This window comes from Lissotriton helveticus, chromosome 3_2 (assembly GCF_964261635.1).
Source record: "Lissotriton helveticus chromosome 3_2, aLisHel1.1, whole genome shotgun sequence".
Classification (NCBI taxonomy): domain Eukaryota; kingdom Metazoa; phylum Chordata; class Amphibia; order Caudata; family Salamandridae; genus Lissotriton; species Lissotriton helveticus.
In genome coordinates this window covers 234,117,178-234,138,127 of record NC_136062.1, presented here as the reverse complement: position 1 = coordinate 234,138,127, position 20,950 = coordinate 234,117,178, and the positions used below count along the sequence as shown (strand labels likewise).

The window sequence follows — 20,950 nt, the reverse complement described above, 5'->3', positions numbered from 1 at the left end:
CGGTAAATGTGCGCCGGCACCGTGCGAAGGCAGACTCGAGCCAGAGTCGCATGAGGCTTAATTAGCTTCTTATCTGGGCCCGAAGGTGGGGCAGTAGAAGCAGTGTGTCAGTGTGCACCCGTGGGCGAGGGTGTGACCGGGGCCTTCTTTGGGTGTGTCGAGGAAGGGTCTGGGTCGATGGTCTTACTTACGACCCGCTGTGCTGGAGTGATGTCCTCGACTTAGGAGTCTTCTGCCTCGGAATTGCTGTTGACGTCGTGTTGTTCTGGAACGTTGACGCCTTCTTCAAAGATGTCGTCCTGAATGGAAGCTGAAGATCGAGCCATTGTTCTCCTCGCTCTTCGGTCCAGGATAGTCTTTTTGGAGCGCAAAGACGCACAAGCGGAACAGTCTTTGGCCTCGTGCTCCGGGGAGAGGCAAAGGTTACACACTTCATGAAGGTCGGTGTGGAGAAACTTCGACCCACATTGAGGACACTTTTTAAATGGCGTCCTTTCCATGAGCTGGAGTCGAGGCCTAGCTAGGCTCGAAGGCCGTCAACGACGACCGGAATCGAAGTTTTTGGTGTTGCAGAATAGCGTTCGGAACTTAATTTCTGTCAGTTGGTGCGGATTGCGCGTCGAAGCAAATCGGTTCCAACACGGAGGGCTGGAAACACATCAGAGCCCGGTGGCGGAAAAATACAATCTGGGGATGGAGCCGATGCCCATGAGCAGTATCATCTAAAGGAGGAGTCACCTATCCCGTGACTTCCAAAGACTTTTCTACAACAAACCAAACTGCAAACATCCGGGCCCAACACTATGTGGCCATCTATGCACAGTGTGTAATCTGCAGCTCATATGCCTCGAACATATGTATTTTTGTATATGCTCCGGGGTCCCACACAAGGGCGGGGATTATTCAGTGCTTATGACTATTGATGAGAATCCCCTGGAAGAGAAACAATTTCAACCATGAATTCATTTTGGTTTGTGCACGTACTATCTTTTTTGAAAAGACGTGTTCTTTGGAGCAGTGTGAACACAGTGGGACAAGATGCCTGGCCAGCATGGCTAGTACAGCTTCTAAAGTAGAGACTGAATTTTGGCGGGTCATTGAATGCCCGTCACACTTAAGGCGACACACTAGGATGGAATGCTTGAATGAAAACACTGGTAATTACTCAGGGTTGCATGTTATGTTAGATACTATGCCACCTCAGTTTGGACCCCACCCATATGTAAATCAGTCTTGCCCTGATCCAAAGGTAACTGTCCAGAGCCTACGGTGGATTGAAATGCTATCCTAAGCAACTGCCAGAGTTTCAACATGCTGCAAGCATTCACCCATTGCCTTTTGTGTTTGATGTACCGCCCTAAGTGGCCAAAGGTTTGCCCGGATGTGGGTCCCTTGCTCACTATGCCACTGGAACCAAGCTACATCCAACAGCAGACGCACAATCAGGGCAAAAATGGTTTTGAGTTGCTTGTGCTACAGTTATGAGGACCTGGCTTGGGAGTTCGGGCTGGACTGTTCCTATTGGAGCAGCATCAAGATTGATTTGCATATTGCTGGGTCTAATCGAGTAGGCATAGTGGGCAAAGAACAATGTGTTGAAATACTACTGCCAGTGACTTATTGCACGCATTCTCCCATCACCTTTTGTGTACTTATTAGAACAACCGTATGTGCACCCGGTTGCAAACAGCAGTATGTTCAATCGTCCATCTTTCAGGCTGACAGTCACAAACCCATTGCTGATTAACTCCTCCTCCTAGTGGTCAAAGGGAGTCCTGGGATTTGGAGAGCAGTGTAAGCAATCACTCTTCTGAACAGTGACAAATGGCTCTTGGTTGCATGGATAACCAGTATTGTGATCAGCTCGGCGCCAAGTTTCTGTAGTAAAAACCACAACTCCAAAAAGAAATCCAATTAATTTATCTTCCTGATACACAAAAACGGTACAAATGTTCCTGCTGTCCAACACCCAGATATTGTAAACACATGGCTATTAACAATGCCAGGCAAACTGGTGTCCCATACTATAGTTAAGGTGAAGATTGTTGAATAACTGGGATTTCATCTCCCACTAATGAGCTTGCTGAAGACTTTGGTGAGGAAATCGCCAAAATGGTTCACTCTACTCTCTTGGCATGTTCTCCACTACAAGTTGTAGATACTTATACAGCAATAGTTCACCAAGGATCTATTTAGCGGGAAATTTTGTAATAAATAGCAGATCAAGTTACTTTAGACAGTTAATGACGAATCTCAAATCAGTAAATTACTGGCCTTGCTTCTATGTATGCAAACATCAAGTTAATTCATAACAATAATTAGATAGGCATAGAAAGGTTAGGTATCCTAAAGACGCAAAAAAGAGATAAATATCCCCAGTGATCACACAGCATGAAAAATCAGTAATACATGTATGTGCAACCAAACTAATGACTGTGATCTGCATAGTACGGTTGCTTGAACAGAAATAAAGAATCTCACAGAAGAGACCAACAAATGGTCTACAAAGGAAAAGTTCTGTGTTGTTGATGTTTCGCCCTCTGAGTCTGAGGTGACATCGGGACAGGGAAGACAACCTACAATGTGGATAGTTCAGAATAATCAGGGAGTGCCAAGGACCCTAGGAAAAGGCCAAACAGTCTATTTGTACATGCCAAACGAACACCACCACACTTGTACACACATCAAACACTAATATACATCAATAATTCTACAAGCAATAACACTAAATATCTGAGTGGTAGTTTTCTAAGCCACCCAAAGTCACACAATACACCAAAGTGCCTCACCTCAAACCGCTCATCCTCACACCTGTAGATATGTTCCTCGTACTGGGTCTTTTTGGAACTGACAAATGTAGAATCCTCAGACCAGGAGGGGAAGGACACCCAGGTATCGTTCAGAACCTTTGTGGGGAGAACAGTAAAAGAAGTTGCAAAATGAGTGAAGAGCATGGACCAACAACAGAAACTCAAATAAACTTTTTACTTACCTTTGATAATGCCTTTTCTGACGAACAAGTTACTTACCTTCGGTAACGATTTATCTGTAGGATACATAGGTTACTTATAGATTCCTTACCCCCAGGCGTCAGACTGGATCTCTAAAGTTTTTCGGCAGCAATACCCCTGTACGTCGAAAGTTGGCATCGGTCGACTCCACAACAGTCGTTGGAGTCGTAGTCGCCAGGATGATGTCACGGTAGCTACTCAGACGCTGCCCTCGCACACTGACGTCAGGGGCGGTAAAGAAACTATAACTAACCTATGTTACTGAAGGTAAATAACTTGTTTATCTGAAAGAAACAGTTAGTTATAGATTTCTTACCTTAGAATAGATACCCCAGCAATACCAACCCCGTAGTTGGGTATGCAAACCAAGTTCACACCAGAAAGTCCTGGAGAACAGAACGGCCAAAGAAGCTGTCCCTCCGGACTCGGCTGGCCGGGCAGTAGTGTTTTGTAAACGTGTACAGCGATGCCCACGTAGCCGCCTGACAGATGTCATTTAGAGGGACTCCTCCTCCCAAAGCAGTAGTGGCTGCCGTTGCCCTGGTGAAATGGGCGTGCAGCCCCTCTGGAGGCTCCTTTTTTGATAGAGAATAGAAGGCTTTAATACACAAAACGACCCGTCTGGAGATGGTCCGTTTGTGTACAGCCCGACCTATCTTGGCGCCCACGTACCCAACAAAGAGCTGGTCATCCTCCTGGAACTGTTTGGAGCGATCCAGATAGAAGGAAAGCGCACGTTTTGGGTCCAGATGGTGGAGCCTCTCCTTCCTCTTTAGAAGGATGCAGGGGTAGAAAGAAGGTGGGCAAAGTGATGGTTTGGCCAATATGAAAGGAGGTGACCACCTTGGGAAGATAGGATGGACGAGTTCTTTGGACAACCTTGTCCGGATGTACAGCCAGAAAGGGAGGCTTGGATGAAAGAGCCTGGAGCTCACTCACTCTTCTGGCAGATGTGATGGCTACCAGGAATGCAGTCTTAAGAGTTCAGTCAAAAAGTGACTGGAGGTACCACTCTCTCTGGATCTCCACTGGCTAGCGCGGAAAAAGAAAGAACAGAACTGACGTCAGCGCGCGAGTGCGGCGTCAACTTAGCTACTGCGACATCATCCCGGCGGCCATGACGCCAACGACTGACAGAGCCGACCAATGCCACCTTTCAACGCACAGAGGTACTGCTGACGAAAACTTTCCAGATCCAGTCTGACGCCTAGGGGTAATTCTAAGGTAAGGATTCTATAACTAACCGTTTCTTTCAGATTTATAGAATTTAACTGCAGATTCCTCACCTTTAGAACAACTTCAAATGTCAGAACAGATGGATAAGTTACTTACCTGTAATCCTAGTTCTCTTCCAGGGGTATCCTCATCAAAATCATAAGGACATGAATATTCCTGCCCATGCGCAGGGATCCCGGAAACAATATATACACACATATGTGAAAAACATATATGAAGCTATATATATATATATATATATATATATATATATATATATATATATATATATATATATATATATATATATATATATATATAATGGTGATCAAGCTCCGCCTGCGAAGCGAAACGCGTCAGGGAGGGCACTCGCTCTTGCACTAACAAAAATAAAATATGGATTGCTGGCACTGGAATTCGTGATGTGGCTTCATTGGTGTTTGTTACTCGACTAAACACCTGGTACTGGAGTGGAGGTCTACGCCTGGTGTAACCGCTACCTTTGGCGGTCAGGTTTCTGCGTTATATATATATGTATATGTATATATATATATATGACTTGGTGTTTAGCGCGTTCCCTGTGGCGCGCACGAAGGACCCTTTTGCTTAGAGGTCATGGAAACATGGGAAGTTTTGTGAAGTTACCGAGGAGTCGGATATTCCATGACCCGCCACTGCATCCCCTGAGGCACAATCAAGCAGCTGATCACAACAGGCGGAGATCGTGCAGAGAAATACTGCTAACGTACCTGCGCCTTCAGATTTGCTGCTTCAGAGGTTCGTGGCAGAAAGTATGGGACTTCAGCTGCAACTTTCAAAAATAATTTGTGATACCCCACTACACTGCACTGAACTTCCAGCACGCTGTATTATGGGACTGGTAGTCCCTGGGATCGATGCGAGCAGAGAGTAGTCCAGCGCAGGTGAGCCCACTTGCCACTTGGAAGGAGGAGCCTGCACTTAATACCTTTGGAGTGGGTGTTGGCATTTCTCAAACAGACTGTGGCATTTGAGAAAGGCAATCCGCCGAAACCGGTCATGCCTATGTTCCCAATAAACAACTGCTGAAGTCTCGCTGTGTCCCTTGTGGTCTACTCGTAACGGAGGAGAAAGTGACTTGATATATATATATATATATATATATATATTCACTGAAAAAACCATAGGTTTCACACCAGTTATAGTTAGGTGGAAATTTTACTCGCATAAAACCATTGAAATTCCCACGTTATAGTTAGTTGGACTCACTATAACTTGCGCGTGCAATGCACTGCTGATGACGTCACATATTACATCACTCATGGTTATGCGAGTAAAATTTGGACCTAACTATAACTGGTGTGAAACCTATGGTTTTTTTCAGTGAATTTAATAGGTTTTTTAAATGCTAATTCCTAACTATAACTGGTGTGAAACCTATGGTTTTTTCAGTGTGTGTATATATATATATATATATATATATATATATATATATATATATATATATATATATATATATAATTTCTATGGCAAAATGAAACCCCTCATTTTGTTCCTTTTCAAATTAAATGTATTAAGTGCTACCACTTTATTCCAATCAAGATGACTTCAGGTGTGCCATACTTTTGTCATAAGTAAGACTGTTCGCGTTCTAGTTGTTCTTTAGAACACTCTGGGACATTCTGTCATTGGGCTATAGTTGGGCTACATCTGGCTGATATTTGGGCTCTTTTGTCTCTGGTGGCCATCTTGGGAGACTGCATATCAGAATTTTTTTAATGAAATATAAGAGGATTTGAGAAGTCACTCAAAATGTGCCCTAATTTTTCTTTCTTCAGCACTAATCATAATTTCTATGGCAAAATGAACCCCCTCATTTTGTTCCTTTGCAAATTAAATGTTTTAAGTGTTAACACTTTATTCCAATCAAGATGACTTCAGGTGTGCCATACTTTTGTCATAAGTAAGACTGTTAGCGCTCTAGTTGTTCTTAAGAGCACTCTGGGACATTCTGTCATTGGGCTATAGTTGGGCTACATCTGGCTGATATTTGGGCTACATTTGTTTTTTTTTGTCTCTGGTGGCCATCTTTGGGCTACATTGGGCTACATTTGGGCTCTAACATATATGTAGCCCAATATATATTTTTTCAAAGTTAATTTTCGTAAAAACCACTGGAGCATATATCTTGAGACATAGCAAAGGCACATCGGGGTACCAGTCCCTACAATTTTGCCAAGTTTGGTGGAAATCCATTCAGCCGTTCGGGCTAAAATTGAGTCCAACCGCCCTTTGGAAATTAACATGGGTAAAACACGTTTTGGGACCCCCCTTTTATCTCGGCCCTCGCTTGACGGATCCCCCCGAAACTTTCAGGGAAGGAGCGGAGCGCAGCGAGGCAAATTTAAGGAAAATTACAGGCAGATCCCTCATTCGGCGCCAAAGTTATTCCCAATAGAATGTTGCGGATTTCCAGTAGGATATATAGATATATATATCTCAACCAATGCAGCCCTCCATACAGTAAGAGCTGGATAATGCTATCAAAAATACACGTTAAGAAAAGCAGAGAAGAAAAACAGAGTGCATTAGAAACTGTTTTAATGTACAGCAGAAAACCATAATCCTGCAAAGAGGAATGAAAGTATTGCCAGCTCACAGGCTGCATCTAGTGGTGGGGCGTCTAGCCTCTCTGATAACGTTCATACAGTCAGGAGGAAGGTTAAACTCTAAGACTTCAGGAGCCAGATCGCTAGGTTGAGCTGTGGTGGGTCCGGGTGTCTGACCTCTCCACGGTTCTGGGTTAAGAGGCGTGGGGAGAGGTGTAGCTGTTGGTGCTGGACTACTGATAGTTCCAGCAATGTTGTGTACCATGGTTGCCTGGCCCATGTTGCAGCAACTAGGATAAGTGTCAGTGAGTGTAGCTGCAGTTTGCGCACCACCAGTGGAATGAGTGGGAGAGGCGGAAAGGCGTACGCAAATCTGCCTGACCAATTCATCCATTTTGCATTGCCTTTGGACAGAGGGTGTGGATATCTGGCGGCGAAGCTTGGGCATTTGGCGTTTTCGTGTGTGGCGAAGAGATCTATCTATGGTTGTCTCCAGATATGGAAAAATGGTTGAAGAACTTGCGGATGATATTCCCACTTGTGTTGCGTTGCATTTAACGACCTAACAGATCTGCTATATTGTTCTGGACTCCTGGAACGTGTTGGACTAGGCGAAAAATGTTCTGGGGAATAGCCCATCTCTATATCCTTTGTACTAGTTGGGAGAGTTGTAGGGAGTGTCCCCTGCCTTGTTTCTGTATGTAGTACATTGCTGTCATGTTGTCGATGCAGACTAGGACAGCTTTGCCGGATATTTGTTTCTGGAATTACTTTAATGCTAGAAATATGGCTAGTTACTCCAGGTGGTTGATGTGGAGTAACGTCTGTTGAGGAGTACACCTGCCCTGCATGGTGGGATGCAATAATTAGCTCCCCAGCCGGAAAGCGATGTGTCTGCTGTCAGGACAATCTGTGGAACTGGCTCTATGAACGGTAGCCCTTTGGAAAGGTTTTTGGTGTTCCACCTCTGCAGAGAGGGATGAGTGCGACCATCTACCAACACCAGATCTGTTAGCTGACCTTGAGCCTGGTTCCATTGGTGTGCTAGGCACTCTTGGAGAACACGCATGTGGAGTCTTGCGTGAGGCACTATGAATTTGCAAGAGTCTATCATCCCTATGAGCTGCATTAACACTAGAGCTGGAAGAGAGTGTTGAGGCTCAAATTTGGTTAGGAGGGTTTGCATGCTTGCTATCCTGGCTGGATTGGGATAAGCTAGTGCTTCTGAGGTGGTTATTGTGGCACCGAGGTATTGTTGTATGTGGGACGTTATAGATGAGACTTTGCTTGGTTTGCTGTAAACCCCAACTTGATGAGTAATTGAATAGTGGCGTGGGTGTGATGTACACACTGACTGTATGAGCTGGCTTTTATAAGCCAGTCCTCCAAATATGGGAAGACGTGAATGTGTTGTCTTCGGAGATGAGCTTCAACTACCTCCAGGCACTTGGTGAATACCCGGGGTGCTGTGGTGACTCTGAAAGGGAGTACTTTGAATTGATAGTGTTGACCGTCCACTACACACCTGAGGTATTTCCTGTGAGATGTGTGAATGGGAATATAGAAGTATGCGTCCTTGAGATCTAGAGTGGCAAGGAAGTCGCCTTGTGAAAGAAGAGGAAGGACCTGCTCAAGTGTGACATTGCGGAAAAGGTCTGAGTGTATGTACAGGTTTAGGGGTCTGAGGTCTAGAATAGGTCTGAGAGATCCCTCCTTTTTTGGTATGAGAAAATAGAGAGTAAACTCCTGTGTTTTGTTGTTGCAGGGGAACTGGTTCTATTGCACTCTTTTGTAGGAGGGAGATAACTTCCTGCTTGAGCAGTGATAATTATTCTAACGGCATTGGGCGCTGTTTGGGTCGTATGTTCGGGGGTAGAGGTAAGTTCCAGACAGTAACCTGATTGAACGATTTGTCTCACCCACCTGTCTGTGGTAATGATGTTCCAGACAGGAAGGAACTGTTGTATTCTTCCCTCCGACCGGAGTGGAATGGTCCGGTGGGAGCGGAGGGAAGTCACTGGGTAGGGGTAGAGGCAGATCGGGTATTGTTGGTCTTGCCTCTACCTTTGTTATTGTTGCCTCTGTAGTCTCCTCTCTGGTAACCTCTGGTGAATGCAGACTGGGTGGGAGCCTTGTAAGAGGTGGAGGGGTTGTCAGAGGAGAAGCCTTTGTAGAAGGAGCGACTAAAAGAACGTCTGGGAGCTTGCGATTGCAAGGCTCCCATTGATTTAGCTGGGTCTGTGTCTTTCTTCAGCTTTTCAAGTAATGAATCTACATTAGGTCCAAATAAGTGATCCTGATCGAATGGCTTGTTTAAGATGGAACAATGTACTTCAGGTTTAAAACCTGAAATGCGTAGCCAAGCATGTCTACGCAGAAGGACACTTGTGTTGACGGCTCTGAAGGCGGTATCTGCTATGTCCAGAGCGCCCCGAATTGAGGGGTTAGTGATGATTGTTTTTCCTCCTGTATGAGGTCATTGGTCCTGTTTTTAAATTTATCTGGGAGGTGCTGCAATAGGAGTGCCCTATCGTACCTAGCAAACAAAGCTTGAGTGTTGGCGGTGCGCCATAGGTTAGCTGCTTGTGATGCTATTCTTTTGCCAGAGGCGTCCAAGAGTTTTGACTCTCTATCGGGGAGGGGAGCGTCCCCTGATGTCAGAGTTGGCTCTTTTCCTAGCATAGGAGACTACTAGGGAATCTATAGGTACAGGGCCCTTAATGTAGGCTGGGTCAGCAGGGGCAGCTTTGTACTTTTTCTCGATCCTTGGGTTAATAACTCTACCCCTCACAGGATCTTTAAACACTTGCAGATGCATGCTTGATGACCCCTTTTAGCATAGGCAAAATAGAGGTGGACCTTTGTGAGGTATCAATAGTGTCCATTAGAAAATCCTCTTCCACAGGGTCTGTATGCAAGTTTACCCCGTGTTATTGGGCAGCTCTGTGGAGTAGCTGATTAAAGCCCGTTGTGTCCTCTGAAGGGGAAGGACTAGAGTGGTAGATGTCCTCCTGTAGAACATTAGGGACATCTGGCGTGCTGTAATCGTCCCAGGGATCAGGGCAAGAAGGTGGACTAGGATCCCCTAGTGGCTCCTCATCCGCACCCCCTTGTGTCATTAGAGGTGTCCTCATCGTCCCTTGGTGGAGGAGATGGTGGAGGAGAATGGTGTGTTGGGGGAGGTGGAGGAGAAGGTGGAGGAGGAGGTGGTGGAGAAGGGACCCTGAGGGGAGATGAAGCGATGTCCCTCTTTTTAGGTGGTGGTGCCGGTGCAGGTGTATCCAATGGTCTCTTCTTTGAACTTAGAATGAGCGGACCAGTTTTAGGGTCTTTTAGAAGAGTTTTTTTGTCTAGGATCTGGTGTAAAAAGCTCTTCTGATGGAGGCTGGTCTTCTGGCACCGACTTTCGGTTCGGTAGCCTTACGTGGCACAGACTCCGGAACGGTTTTGTGGTATTTTTGGCTTGGAACCGTGATTTTACAATCTCTGTGGCGGTCTGTGGAACACATTGTTTTTTCGGTTCCAAGGCTTTTTTTTGGCTTCGAAGGGTGTGAATCCGAACTTTTAGGGAGCTGCTTTTTGCTCGGCTCTGAGTGTTTTTTCGGAGTCAATGGGTCGGTGCTTGTAGATTTCGTTGCCAAGTGCTTGGATGGGGAGGTAGCGATCGTCACAGAGGAGAAGAGCGGTCTCTTTTTAGGTGCCGGTGACCGGGTTTCGGTCCTGATGGCAGACTGACTCGAGCCCGAGTCGCCTGAAGGCTTAATAGACTTATTTGCCGAGCCCGAGGGTGGGGCGTGGGAAGCAGTCTCTCGGTGTGCACCTGGGCCCGAAGGTGAAGGTGTGGCCGAGGCCTTTTTTGATGGTGTATGGAGGGGATCGGAGTCGACATCTTTACTTGCGACCCGCTGCGCCGCAGTGAGGTCTTCGATATTGGAGTCCTCAGCTTCGGAGGTGCTGTGTCCTTCGACCCGCTCCTGTTCTGGTACGTCGACGTCCTCTTGGAAGATGTCATCTGGAATGGATGTCGACGAGCGAGCAATTGTTCTTCGAGCTTATGTCAAAATACATTGTCTTATTAAATATTTCTTGTCCGGCTGAACACAGGACATATATAGTACCCATTTAGGTCTATATCTTATTTTTTTTCCTTGTATACTGTCATTCTAAGGACCATTGTTTACGAAAATAACTTCTTAAATGGAGTCCTTTCAATGAGCCAGATGCCAAGGACCAGGTAGACCCGAAGGCCCTCGTCGACTATCGAAATCGAGGACTTCGAAGTTGGAGAGATGCGCATCGACTGGGGTTCGCGATCGAAAACAATACCGTGGAAAGGGAGAAGGATTGTGCGTCGAAAGTGGAATCGATGACGGTTCCGAACTGGAGCGCGAGAAACACATCCGAGCACGATGGTGGAAAAAAACAATCTGAAGATGGAGCCGATGCCCATGCGCACTATCATCCAAAAGAGGAGTCACCTATCTCGTGACTTCCAAAGACTTTTCCACAACTAAAACAAGTGCAAACATCCGGGCCCAACACCAGATGGCGATCTATGCATAGTGTGTGATCTGCAGCTCACATGCCTCGAACATGAGTTATCAGTCTCTAGGTAAGTAATCGGTCTTTTGAGTTAGGGTTCTGGGGTTAGACTCAGTGGTCTCCTGCACCCTCAGCGGCACTCAGGCGGCCGGGTGCAGAGGCCCTATGGGCGATAGGGGGACTCGTGGCTGCTGGCAAGCAGGCCACAGGGTTGAGGGAGCAAAGCTCCTAGGGTTAAGCTCAGAGCAAGTTGGGGACCAAGTTAACACCAAAGCAGCACTAGGGCAGCCGGTTGCAGGGTGCAGTTTTGAGGTCGGGTGCCCTGTTGATTTCAATGGAGATTCTCCAGGACAAAGAAACACTGCAGGCTCGGGGACGAGACTCTTCCAGGACTGACCACCACTTTGCAGGCCAGGGAGATACCATCCCCTGCCCTGAGGCCCATTTGGCACTTGGACAGGCTGGAAGGATTAGTTACTTACCTGTAATCCTAGTTCTCTTCCAGGGGTATCCTCATCAAAGTCATATATCATATATATGTAGCTCTACATATATGTATATATACATACATAAACACATACAATGCAGTCCTCTCTGGAAAAGCTTAACAATGCTGCAATAGAAATCTTTGCACAAAAAAAATTCCAATAAAGCAGGGAGAAAGAAAACCTTTAAAAACTGTTTTATTATACAGTAGAAAAGGTAATCCTGAAAGGAAAGTGAAAGCATTGTCAGCACATAGGCTGCATTGTAGAAGAAACCATAGAGTAGAAAGCTAAAAAGCCCACTCATAAAAACAGTAACAGAAAATGGACACTGTGCCTTTAAGACAGCCATGACCCCTAGCTCCCATCATGCCTCAGGGGTGACAGTTAGGTCAGTTGTTCTTTGCAGATAACCGCAGACCATTTTAAAAAATAGATATATATATTTCACATGACTACTTGCCCGGGGAGGCAGCTGAGTTGCTTATGACTTTGATGAGGATACCCCTGGAAGAGAACTAGGATTACAGGTAAGTAACTAATCCTTCTCTTCCAGGGGATCCTCATCAATAGTCATAAGCACATGAATAGAATAGCAAGCCCATCCCCTCATCCTGCGGGAAAGTAGACGGAGAACTCTCAAGACATAAGAAACCACCATTAGGCAAACACAGACTCTGTGATTTTCAACACTGGAACAGATTCCGCAAGGAAGCCTGGCCCACTTGTGTATCTGCTCTGGAGCCTGAATCTAGGCAGCAATGCCTGGTAAATGTGTGGACCGATTTCCAAGTTGCTGCTTTGCAAATCTCGGCCATTGGTACATTATGCAGGAAAGCTATTGTTGCCGCTTTGCCCCTGGTTTCCTATGGAGGTGGTTTGAGACAGAGGTTCCAACTTCAAGTCTGCATACCTGAAACACATGTGAAAGGAGTGTGGTGTGCAGTACAGATTTACTACCCCCTACCATACACAAAGCAATGGCCTTGTTGAGAGATTCAACAAGATATTGAAAGGCATGCTCATGGGACTCCCTGAAAAACTCAAAAGGAGATGGGATGTCCTGTTGCCATGCCTGCTTTTCGCTTATAGTGTAGTGCCACAGAAAGGAGTAGGGTTTTCCCCCTTTGAACTTCTGTTTGGTCATCCTGTAAGGGGACCACTGTGCCTTGTAAAAGAGGGTTGGGAGAGGCCTCTCCAAGAACCCAAGCAAGACATTGTGGACTATGTGCTTGGCCTAAGGTCCAGAAGGGCTGAGTATATGGAAAAGGCATCCAAGAATCCGGAGGCCAGTCAGGAGCTTCAGAAGCACTGCTGTGACCAAAAAGCTGCACTGGTTGAATTTCAACCTGGACAACAGGTGTGGGTTTTGGAGCCAGGGGCACCAAGGGCCCTCCAAGACAGATGGAGTGGTCCTTACCCTATCCTGGAGAAAAAGAGTGAGGTCACTTATTTAGTGGACCTGGGCACAAGCAGGACACCATAAAGGGTCATCCATGTGAACCGCCTTAAGCGCTACAATGACAGAGCTGACATCACCATTCTAATGGTGACTGATGAGGAACAGGAAGCAGAGAGTGAACCTTTCCCTGACCTCCTCTCTTACAGCCCAAAAGATGGGTCAGTGGATGGAGTGGTCTTTTCAGACACCCTCTCTGCCCAACAGCAGACTGACTGCAAGCGAGTCTTGCAACAGTATGCTAGTCTCTCTTCCCTGATCTGACCAACTGGTGTACCCATGATGTGGACACTGGGGATAGTAACCCTATCAAAAACAAGATCTATCGACAATCAGACCAAGTCAAGGAAAGCATCAAGGCTGATGTCAGCAAGATGCTGGAGTTAGGGGTTATTGAACCCTCTGAGAGCCCCTGGGTTAGCCCAGTGGTTCTGGTCCCCAAGCCTCATCCACAGGGTGGAAAGAGAGTGATGAGGTTCTGTGTACACTATAGAGGGCTCAACTCTGTCACCAAGACAGATGTTCACCTCATTCCAAGAGTAGATGAGTTGATAGACAAATTGGGGGCAGCCAAATTTCTCAGTACCTTTGACTTAGCAGGGTACTGGCAGATTGGCATGGCCCCAGGAGCAAAAGAGAAAACTGCAATCTCTACCCCTGGTGGGCACTTTCAGTTTACTGTGATGCCTTTTGGGTTAAAGAATGCCCCTGCCACCTTCCAGAGGTTGATGAATCAAGTCTTGTCTGGGTTGGAGTCCTTTAGAGCAGCTTATCTTGAGGATATATATATTTTTTTGCAGAGTTTTATATAGCGCGAACTAGACCCAAACCGAATCGGGTTTCAGAGCGCTTTACATAGCACCAGTTACGTTACATGAGGACACACATTCATTTTAGGCACGGGGAGATTAAGTGATTTGCCCAGAATCACATTGCAGTCTTTAGCTCCACCTGGAAGGATCACCTGATCCACCTTGGGAAGGTTTTACAAGCCCTGCAATCTGAAGGTCTAACTATCAAGGCATTCAAATGCCAGATAGGGCGGGGTACTGTGGTGTACATGGGCCGCCTTGTTGGTGGAGGCCAGGTACAACCCTTACAGCCCAACATCCAGAGTATCATGGAATGGGTAGCTCCAACAACCCAGACCCAAGTCAGGGAATTCCTTGGCTTGACTGGGTACTACAGGAGGTTTGTGAAAGGAAATGGGTCCATTGTGACTCCCCTCACAGAACTCACCTCCAAGAAAATGTCCAAGAAAGTAAACTGGACTGTTAGTTGACAAAAGGCTCTTGACACCCTAAAAGAAGCAATGTGCTCAGCACCAATTCTAAAATCACCAGATTATGCCAAGCTGTTCAAAGTGCAGACTAATGACTCTGAGCTAGGGATAGGAGCGGTCCTATCCCAGATCAATGAAGAAGGCCAAGACCAACCTGGTGCTTTTATAAGCAGGAGTCTACTCCCCAGAGAGCAGCGTTGGAGTGTCATTGGGAGGGAGGCCTTTGCTGTGGTTTGGTCCCTGAAGAAGTTGAGACTCTACTTGTATGGAACTCACTTCCTGGTTCAAACTGACCACAAACCTCTCAGATGGCTAGTGCAGATGAAAGGGGAAAATCCAAAACTATTGAGATGGTCCATCTCCCTACAGGGTATGGACTTTAAAGTGGAACACCGACCAGGGACTGCAAATGCAGATGGACTTTCGAGGTTCTTTCACTTAAGACAATGAAGACTCCCTAGGGCAAGGTTAGTCTCATCACCTTCCGTTGGGGGGGGCGGGGGGGGGGAAGTGCCATCTTTCTGGCCCCACTTTTTGCTGAATTGCTGATGTGCTTTAACTGAGTGTGCCCTGGGTCCCTGCCAACCAGGTAACATGGGCCTGTGTTCCTTGCCTAAAACTGTGCTGAAACAAAACCTAATTGGCATCTCTGGCCACGTGTCAGCCCCTAGTAAATGGTACCATAGGTACCTAGGGCATGGTGACTACAAAATACCCATAAGGGCGGCAGCACTTATTGTGCCACCCTAAGGGGCTCTGTACCCTGACACCCACACACTGCCCTTGCGGGCGGAGTGTCCAAGTACAGAATAAAACAGAGTCGACATGGCACACATCCCTGTGTGCCATGCCCTCAAGCTCACTGCCCTGGCATCCATCAGTCACCCCTCCAGCTGGGTGCCTTATATGCCAGTGGTGTGGGCACAGGTGCATGAGCCCTGTGCCCCTACAGCACCCAGGGCCATTCCTGGGCACTGTAAGTGCAGTGCTGCCATTAAGAGTATATGGTGCTGTGCTGTTGTCATTATGAACTCCACAGCACCATGATGGCTTCACTGAAGACTGAGAAGTTTGATATCAAACTTCTCAGCACATTAAACTCGCACTGATGCCAGTGTGGGATTTAATGTAAAATGCACGACAGAGGGCATCTTAGAGATGCCCCAACCTAACCAACTCCCAGTGTCCTGACTGTGTGGCTACCGAGGCAGCCACCACCAGACATGTTTCTTGACCCCTGGGTCGAGAGCCTGCCGCTCTCGGGGGCCTGAAACAATGCACATCCTGGGACGAGGTGCCAAGCCTCCTCCCCCAGGATGGGCAGGGGAAGCATCAAAGACATACCGCCTCTGTGAGCTTCTCCAGGCCACTTGCTGTACTCGGCGGGAAGAATGGCGGGAAACCATAAGTGAGGAAAGGAGGTGTGTCAGCCTATGCCAACCCACCTCTCCGGTGGGAGAGGCGAGGTGAAGCACGACTCCGGCCTCCGACCATCTTGAAGATGGGGAGCCCTGCCCTATCACAGCTAGACTCCTGCCCCCCTCCCACAGGAGAGGACCAGGCTAGGGAGTGTATCCACCCCAGGACAGGCACCCATTGGTCCCTGCCCTCGCCCTACCTGGAACGCCCCTAAATTTAGTATTTAGGGGTACCCTGAACCTTCCTACCTCAGATCCCGATTGCAACAAGAAGAAGAACAAGAAGACCTGCCATGCAGGTGCTAACAAAAGGACGACGCCCACTGACTTGGCCCCAGAACCTTACCGGCCTGTTGATCCTTGAACCTGCTCCTGCGAAATTCCGGCGTCTCCTGCGGACAGGAACCTCGACAACCCCGGAGAACCTGCCTGCCTTGAACCTTCCAAAAGACTGGGACTCCCACGAGCAGTGGTTCTGCTCAAACAGCAATACCTGTGGTGCCAGCCAGGAACCGCAAATCCAACAGAATCTGCACCCGCCAAGCCCGGCCTGTGCCCGAGTGATCCAAGACCACGTGGACGTCCCCCCGGCGACTGGGACCCAAAGTCCAGTGCCCAAAGACCCTCCTCGACGAACAAGACGACGCCTGCAGCCTCAGAGCCTGGTGCCCCCTCCAACCGCGACCAGCTGAGGGTAAGATTTCCCGACACCAAAAGACACCCCTGCAACCGGTGCCCTGTGCCTTTCTTTGGGGTACCTACCTCTTCTACATGATCCCAACTTACCTCTCAAAGTGGTGGTCGCACCTGAAGAATCTCCGTCCCAGAGTCTGCAGCCTTTGTCCACTTTTTAACTTTCTCATTGGATAACATTGAGCGCCAGACGGCTCAAAAGCACCCTGCACCCAGCCGCCCGAGTGCCGCTGGAAGTGCAGCTACTACTCTACTCTACTTCCCCACTTGCCCCGAGTAAGTGACCCAGAGCTCAGCTCCCACAGATGCGTGGCCTGCTTGCTTGCAGCCAGTACTGAACCGCAAAAGTAATCATAACCGTACTTACCAGTAATCTGCATTTTCTTCCATAGGAACCATTGACTGTTTCTCTGTGAAATTTCTTCTCAGTGTTTATTTTTGCAAACTACAAATATTCTTTAAAAATCGTATCAACTACCAAAACGTAATTACTTACCTGTCTTAGGTAGAGTTACCAGTGCTGAACTTAGGAGTCCAGTACTGGATTACAAAAGTAACGAGAACATACTTTACCTGTGACTTGACTTTCCTCCAATAGGATAACATTGGTTGGTTTTCATTGAAAAGTTTTCAAGTGTCAACTTTGAAAATACATGTATATTCTTTAAAAATCACAACTGTAACAAAAACGCTTTTACTTTACTGTTTACAGCTCATGTCCCAGGACTGAATCCAGGATCGAGTCCTGTGGTTAGAAAAGTAATCCTTAAAGTAATCAACTGCATTTATGTAGAAAAATTCTTTGAGCACAATGTTAAATTGTGTTTGAAATTGTATTGCCTACTGCAACAACTGTAGCTATTGTACTTACAAACTCTATTGCCTTTTTGCAAAGTAATTACTGTAGGAGAGTGGGGTCTGCAATCCTATGGTCACCCCAGATTTTTGCTTTTTGCTTCACTGGTTTACGACTTTCCCTGGCTGTGGGCCTGCTAATCAGACCCACAGCCTAGCTGTTCTCTCTCTAAATTGACAACCATGTACTTTAGGTGCATTTACCAATTGGTACTGGGCCACCTTATCAGTCCCTGTACAGTATACCTTAGGTATCCAGGGCATAGGTGTACCCAGGGCCTACGAGGGGCTGAAGCATGTATTATGCCACCCCTGGCTGGCCATCTAAATCTGACAACTGGCTGCATGACAGCTGGGGCAAGGTGGTGTAATCACCCTTTGCTATAGATATAGTATACCTATATCTAACCCTAAAATGGACACATATACTCCTATCAGTCACTCCTATGGAAGGCCTTATCAATCCTGAAGGCAGAGTGCTTGGAATTATGTGAGATGGTGCTTTGGCATGAGCTGAGCCCGTTTGCAGCTTGCGGAACCAAGTCCTAATAGCTGTTCCATGATAACGCTATACCATATACTCTTAAGTGCATTATCAACCTCGCGGTTAAATGCTAACTCTGGTATTGCATTATCAAAACATGTCGAGTAAGGTGTCATACGAATTGGAATACTACCCCCACGCCAATTCTGACGACGGGGGTAGCATTCCACCCTTCTAGAGGGGCACGACATGTATGTAACTGTGAACCCCGGTTAAAGTTAACTCGAGCCTTGGCATCATAAAATGGATGCTGCCACCAGACACAAGTCTGACCTCCTGCTGCTGGGAGTCCTTCCAGCGAGGCGGCTTGGACAAAGGGTTTCCTGCCTTGGGAGGTGCTAGCACCACCCCAGACAGGATTTTGTGTATTGGGGAGGATAGGCCTGAAAGGAATGAGACATGCCTGGGGTACACAAGGTGCCCTGTGCATACACCGGTTCAAACCAGTTGCTGGGGCACCCCAGCCCCAGCTCTGGCGGGAAACCGGACAAAGGATAGGGGGTGTAGCCACCCCCCTTCCTGGTCCCACCCAGGGGAGGGACCTAGTCAGTAGTGCAGCCCCCTTTAGGAGAATAAAGGTAGGAGCTGGTCCCATTCCAAATTAGATTATCCTGAACTATTCAACAAGAAGAAACTCTGGCCTTCGACGTTCTGCTCCACAGAAGACTGAAGAATCTCCCTTGTGGGCAAGGAGTGTCCACCCTGCAACTGCAGGCACCATCAAGCGTCCAGCGGCTTCACTTTGTCGTCTTCCCTCGAGGATCCAGACTTCAGAGCCCGACGAGACCCGGATTCCCAGACCTCTCCGACCTCAACTCACATCTGCAGCAAAGCTGAGACCCGTGGGTGCGACGAGACACGTGGGACCAGCCATCTTGAACGAACCTGCACTTCGCTTCCAGCACGACTCCCGAGGTAAACTCGACCAAGTGCTTTGGGGACTGAGAATCCCCAGCCCCGAGCAGCCCCTGCACCGAAGTTCAGCCCTCCAGCATCCACGAGATCTGCGTGGGGCCCTTCTGCTTGTTTGCTACTCAACGCGTTGTCTGGTCACTTGCCGGCTGGCTAGTGGCCTCCTAGGCGACGAACCTTTGAATCTTCACTGCTGGTCTGGTTGCTCTAGACTGGCCCTTGCTCCCTTCCAAAAGAGGGGCACCCCGGACTCTCCTGGTCCGCACCAGACGTCTTTTCCCTTCCCCGCGTGGGTTGCCTTTGCCAAGGCCTGTTGACTCCAATCCCGGATCCAACACCGCCGACAGCGAGAGCCTGCGTGGGACAGCTCGCGCCTCCATCCTGGTCGTCGAAGACACCTCCTGGTCCACGTGGCTGCAGAGTCAAGCGTCCACTCTTCACCTGATCGCGACGACAGCACCTGGTTCCACACCGGTCACTGGCTAATGACTTTGAACACTGTTCCCTCTGCTTTCAGGTCCTCTTCTTCACCGATCCACCCTTGGATCGCACCAGACATCTTCCTCCTGGTCGCCTGCAGCATCTTTTCTTTCAGGCTCCATTGACTTCAACGCGAGAACCCGACACACTTTGGCACCTATGCACCCGCAGCCCGTGTGTGAGGTAACAAGAGCATTTCGGTGCTCAAGGGTACTCTAACTGTCCTAGTGTCCAATTCCACAGTCGTTGTTGTCCTAACTAGTCAGGATTGTCCGTACTTACCTTTTTACTTGAACTGTACTGTCCATAGACGTTGTTACGCATCTCGCGTGTGAGTTCACACTCTGCACACGCGTTCCGTGGGCCTCCTATTACCTACCTGAAGTTAGTGTAGCGTGGTCCCATCGATCCTACAGCCTCTGGACAGCTCCATTCCGTTTATCGACTCTCACATTCCACTTACTTAGTATATGGTTTGTCGTGCCCCTAGGGCACCATTGTAATTTCGTGTAACTTGTAGTATTTTTCTTAAGAGATTGTCATGTGCTTAGCCCTCTGACCTCATAAAGAGTTCAGAGGTGTTGTTGTTAATAAATAGACTGTTTATTTTCATAAAAACCTGTGTGGTGTCCTTTCATGTGGTAAAACAGCTGGCTTCACATGCCAAAAGAGTTTAGCCTAAGACTGCTTTGTCCATGCTACCATTAGGATAGCTGGTCTATAAGCTTGACTTACAACCAATCACCATAAGGGTTGTTTGGACTGATACAAGGTGATCACTAGAACTAGTGAGCATCATATATCAGGCCAACTTCTCACAATTACCTAAAGTTTTGTTTTTTTAAATTTATTTATTTGTACTTTTTTGTATTTTATTTTTACTGTAATGATTCTAAATAATTGAACGGTCATCAATAAACAATATGGAACAATATATGGACCTAAAGTCACTCATATTGAGAAAGGAATATGCTACTGTAGGGCTGCTGACATTCATATCTGTGCATAGATCGCCGCCTAGTGTTGGTTCCGGATGATTGCACTTTGTTGTCTTAGAAGAGTCTTCGAAGTATCACGAGATAGGTGACTCCTCCCCTGGACTACAGTGCGCATGGGCATCTTCTCCATCCTCAGATTGTTTTTTACCATTGTAGCAGAGATGGAGATAGTACAGTAAGAGATGGCCATGCCTAAGATAATGCTGCAGCTGCGACAGGCACCGGGGAGGAGGGTGGGCGATATGAATGTCAGTAGCCCTACATGCCAAGAACAGATGCATACTGGTAAGTAGCATATTCCGTTTGAGGCATGTTGGCTGCTGAATTCATATCTGTGCATAGACTGTATAGCAGTATGTCCTCTAGCGGTGGTTACCTGTGCCAGCTGCAGCAGTTTGAAAAAGAGTTTTGAGGACAGCCTGTACATCTACACAGTAGTGTTTTGTGAAAGTGTGTATGGTAGTCCAT

At 47.4% G+C, this 20,950-nt stretch overlaps 1 protein-coding gene across 5 annotated transcripts in view; it reads right to left on the bottom strand.

Moving 5' to 3' along the window:
- The window catches only part of SIN3A (SIN3 transcription regulator family member A), an 865,613-nt gene that overhangs the window by 354,536 nt on the left and 490,127 nt on the right, over window positions 1-20,950 (bottom strand). For all 5 annotated transcript variants that reach the window (XM_078685093.1, XM_078685092.1, XM_078685095.1 and 2 more), the window contains one exon: window positions 2,790-2,906. In XM_078685093.1, the coding sequence (XP_078541219.1) occupies window positions 2,790-2,906 (117 nt within the window). The remainder of the gene's footprint in view (window positions 1-2,789; window positions 2,907-20,950) is intronic.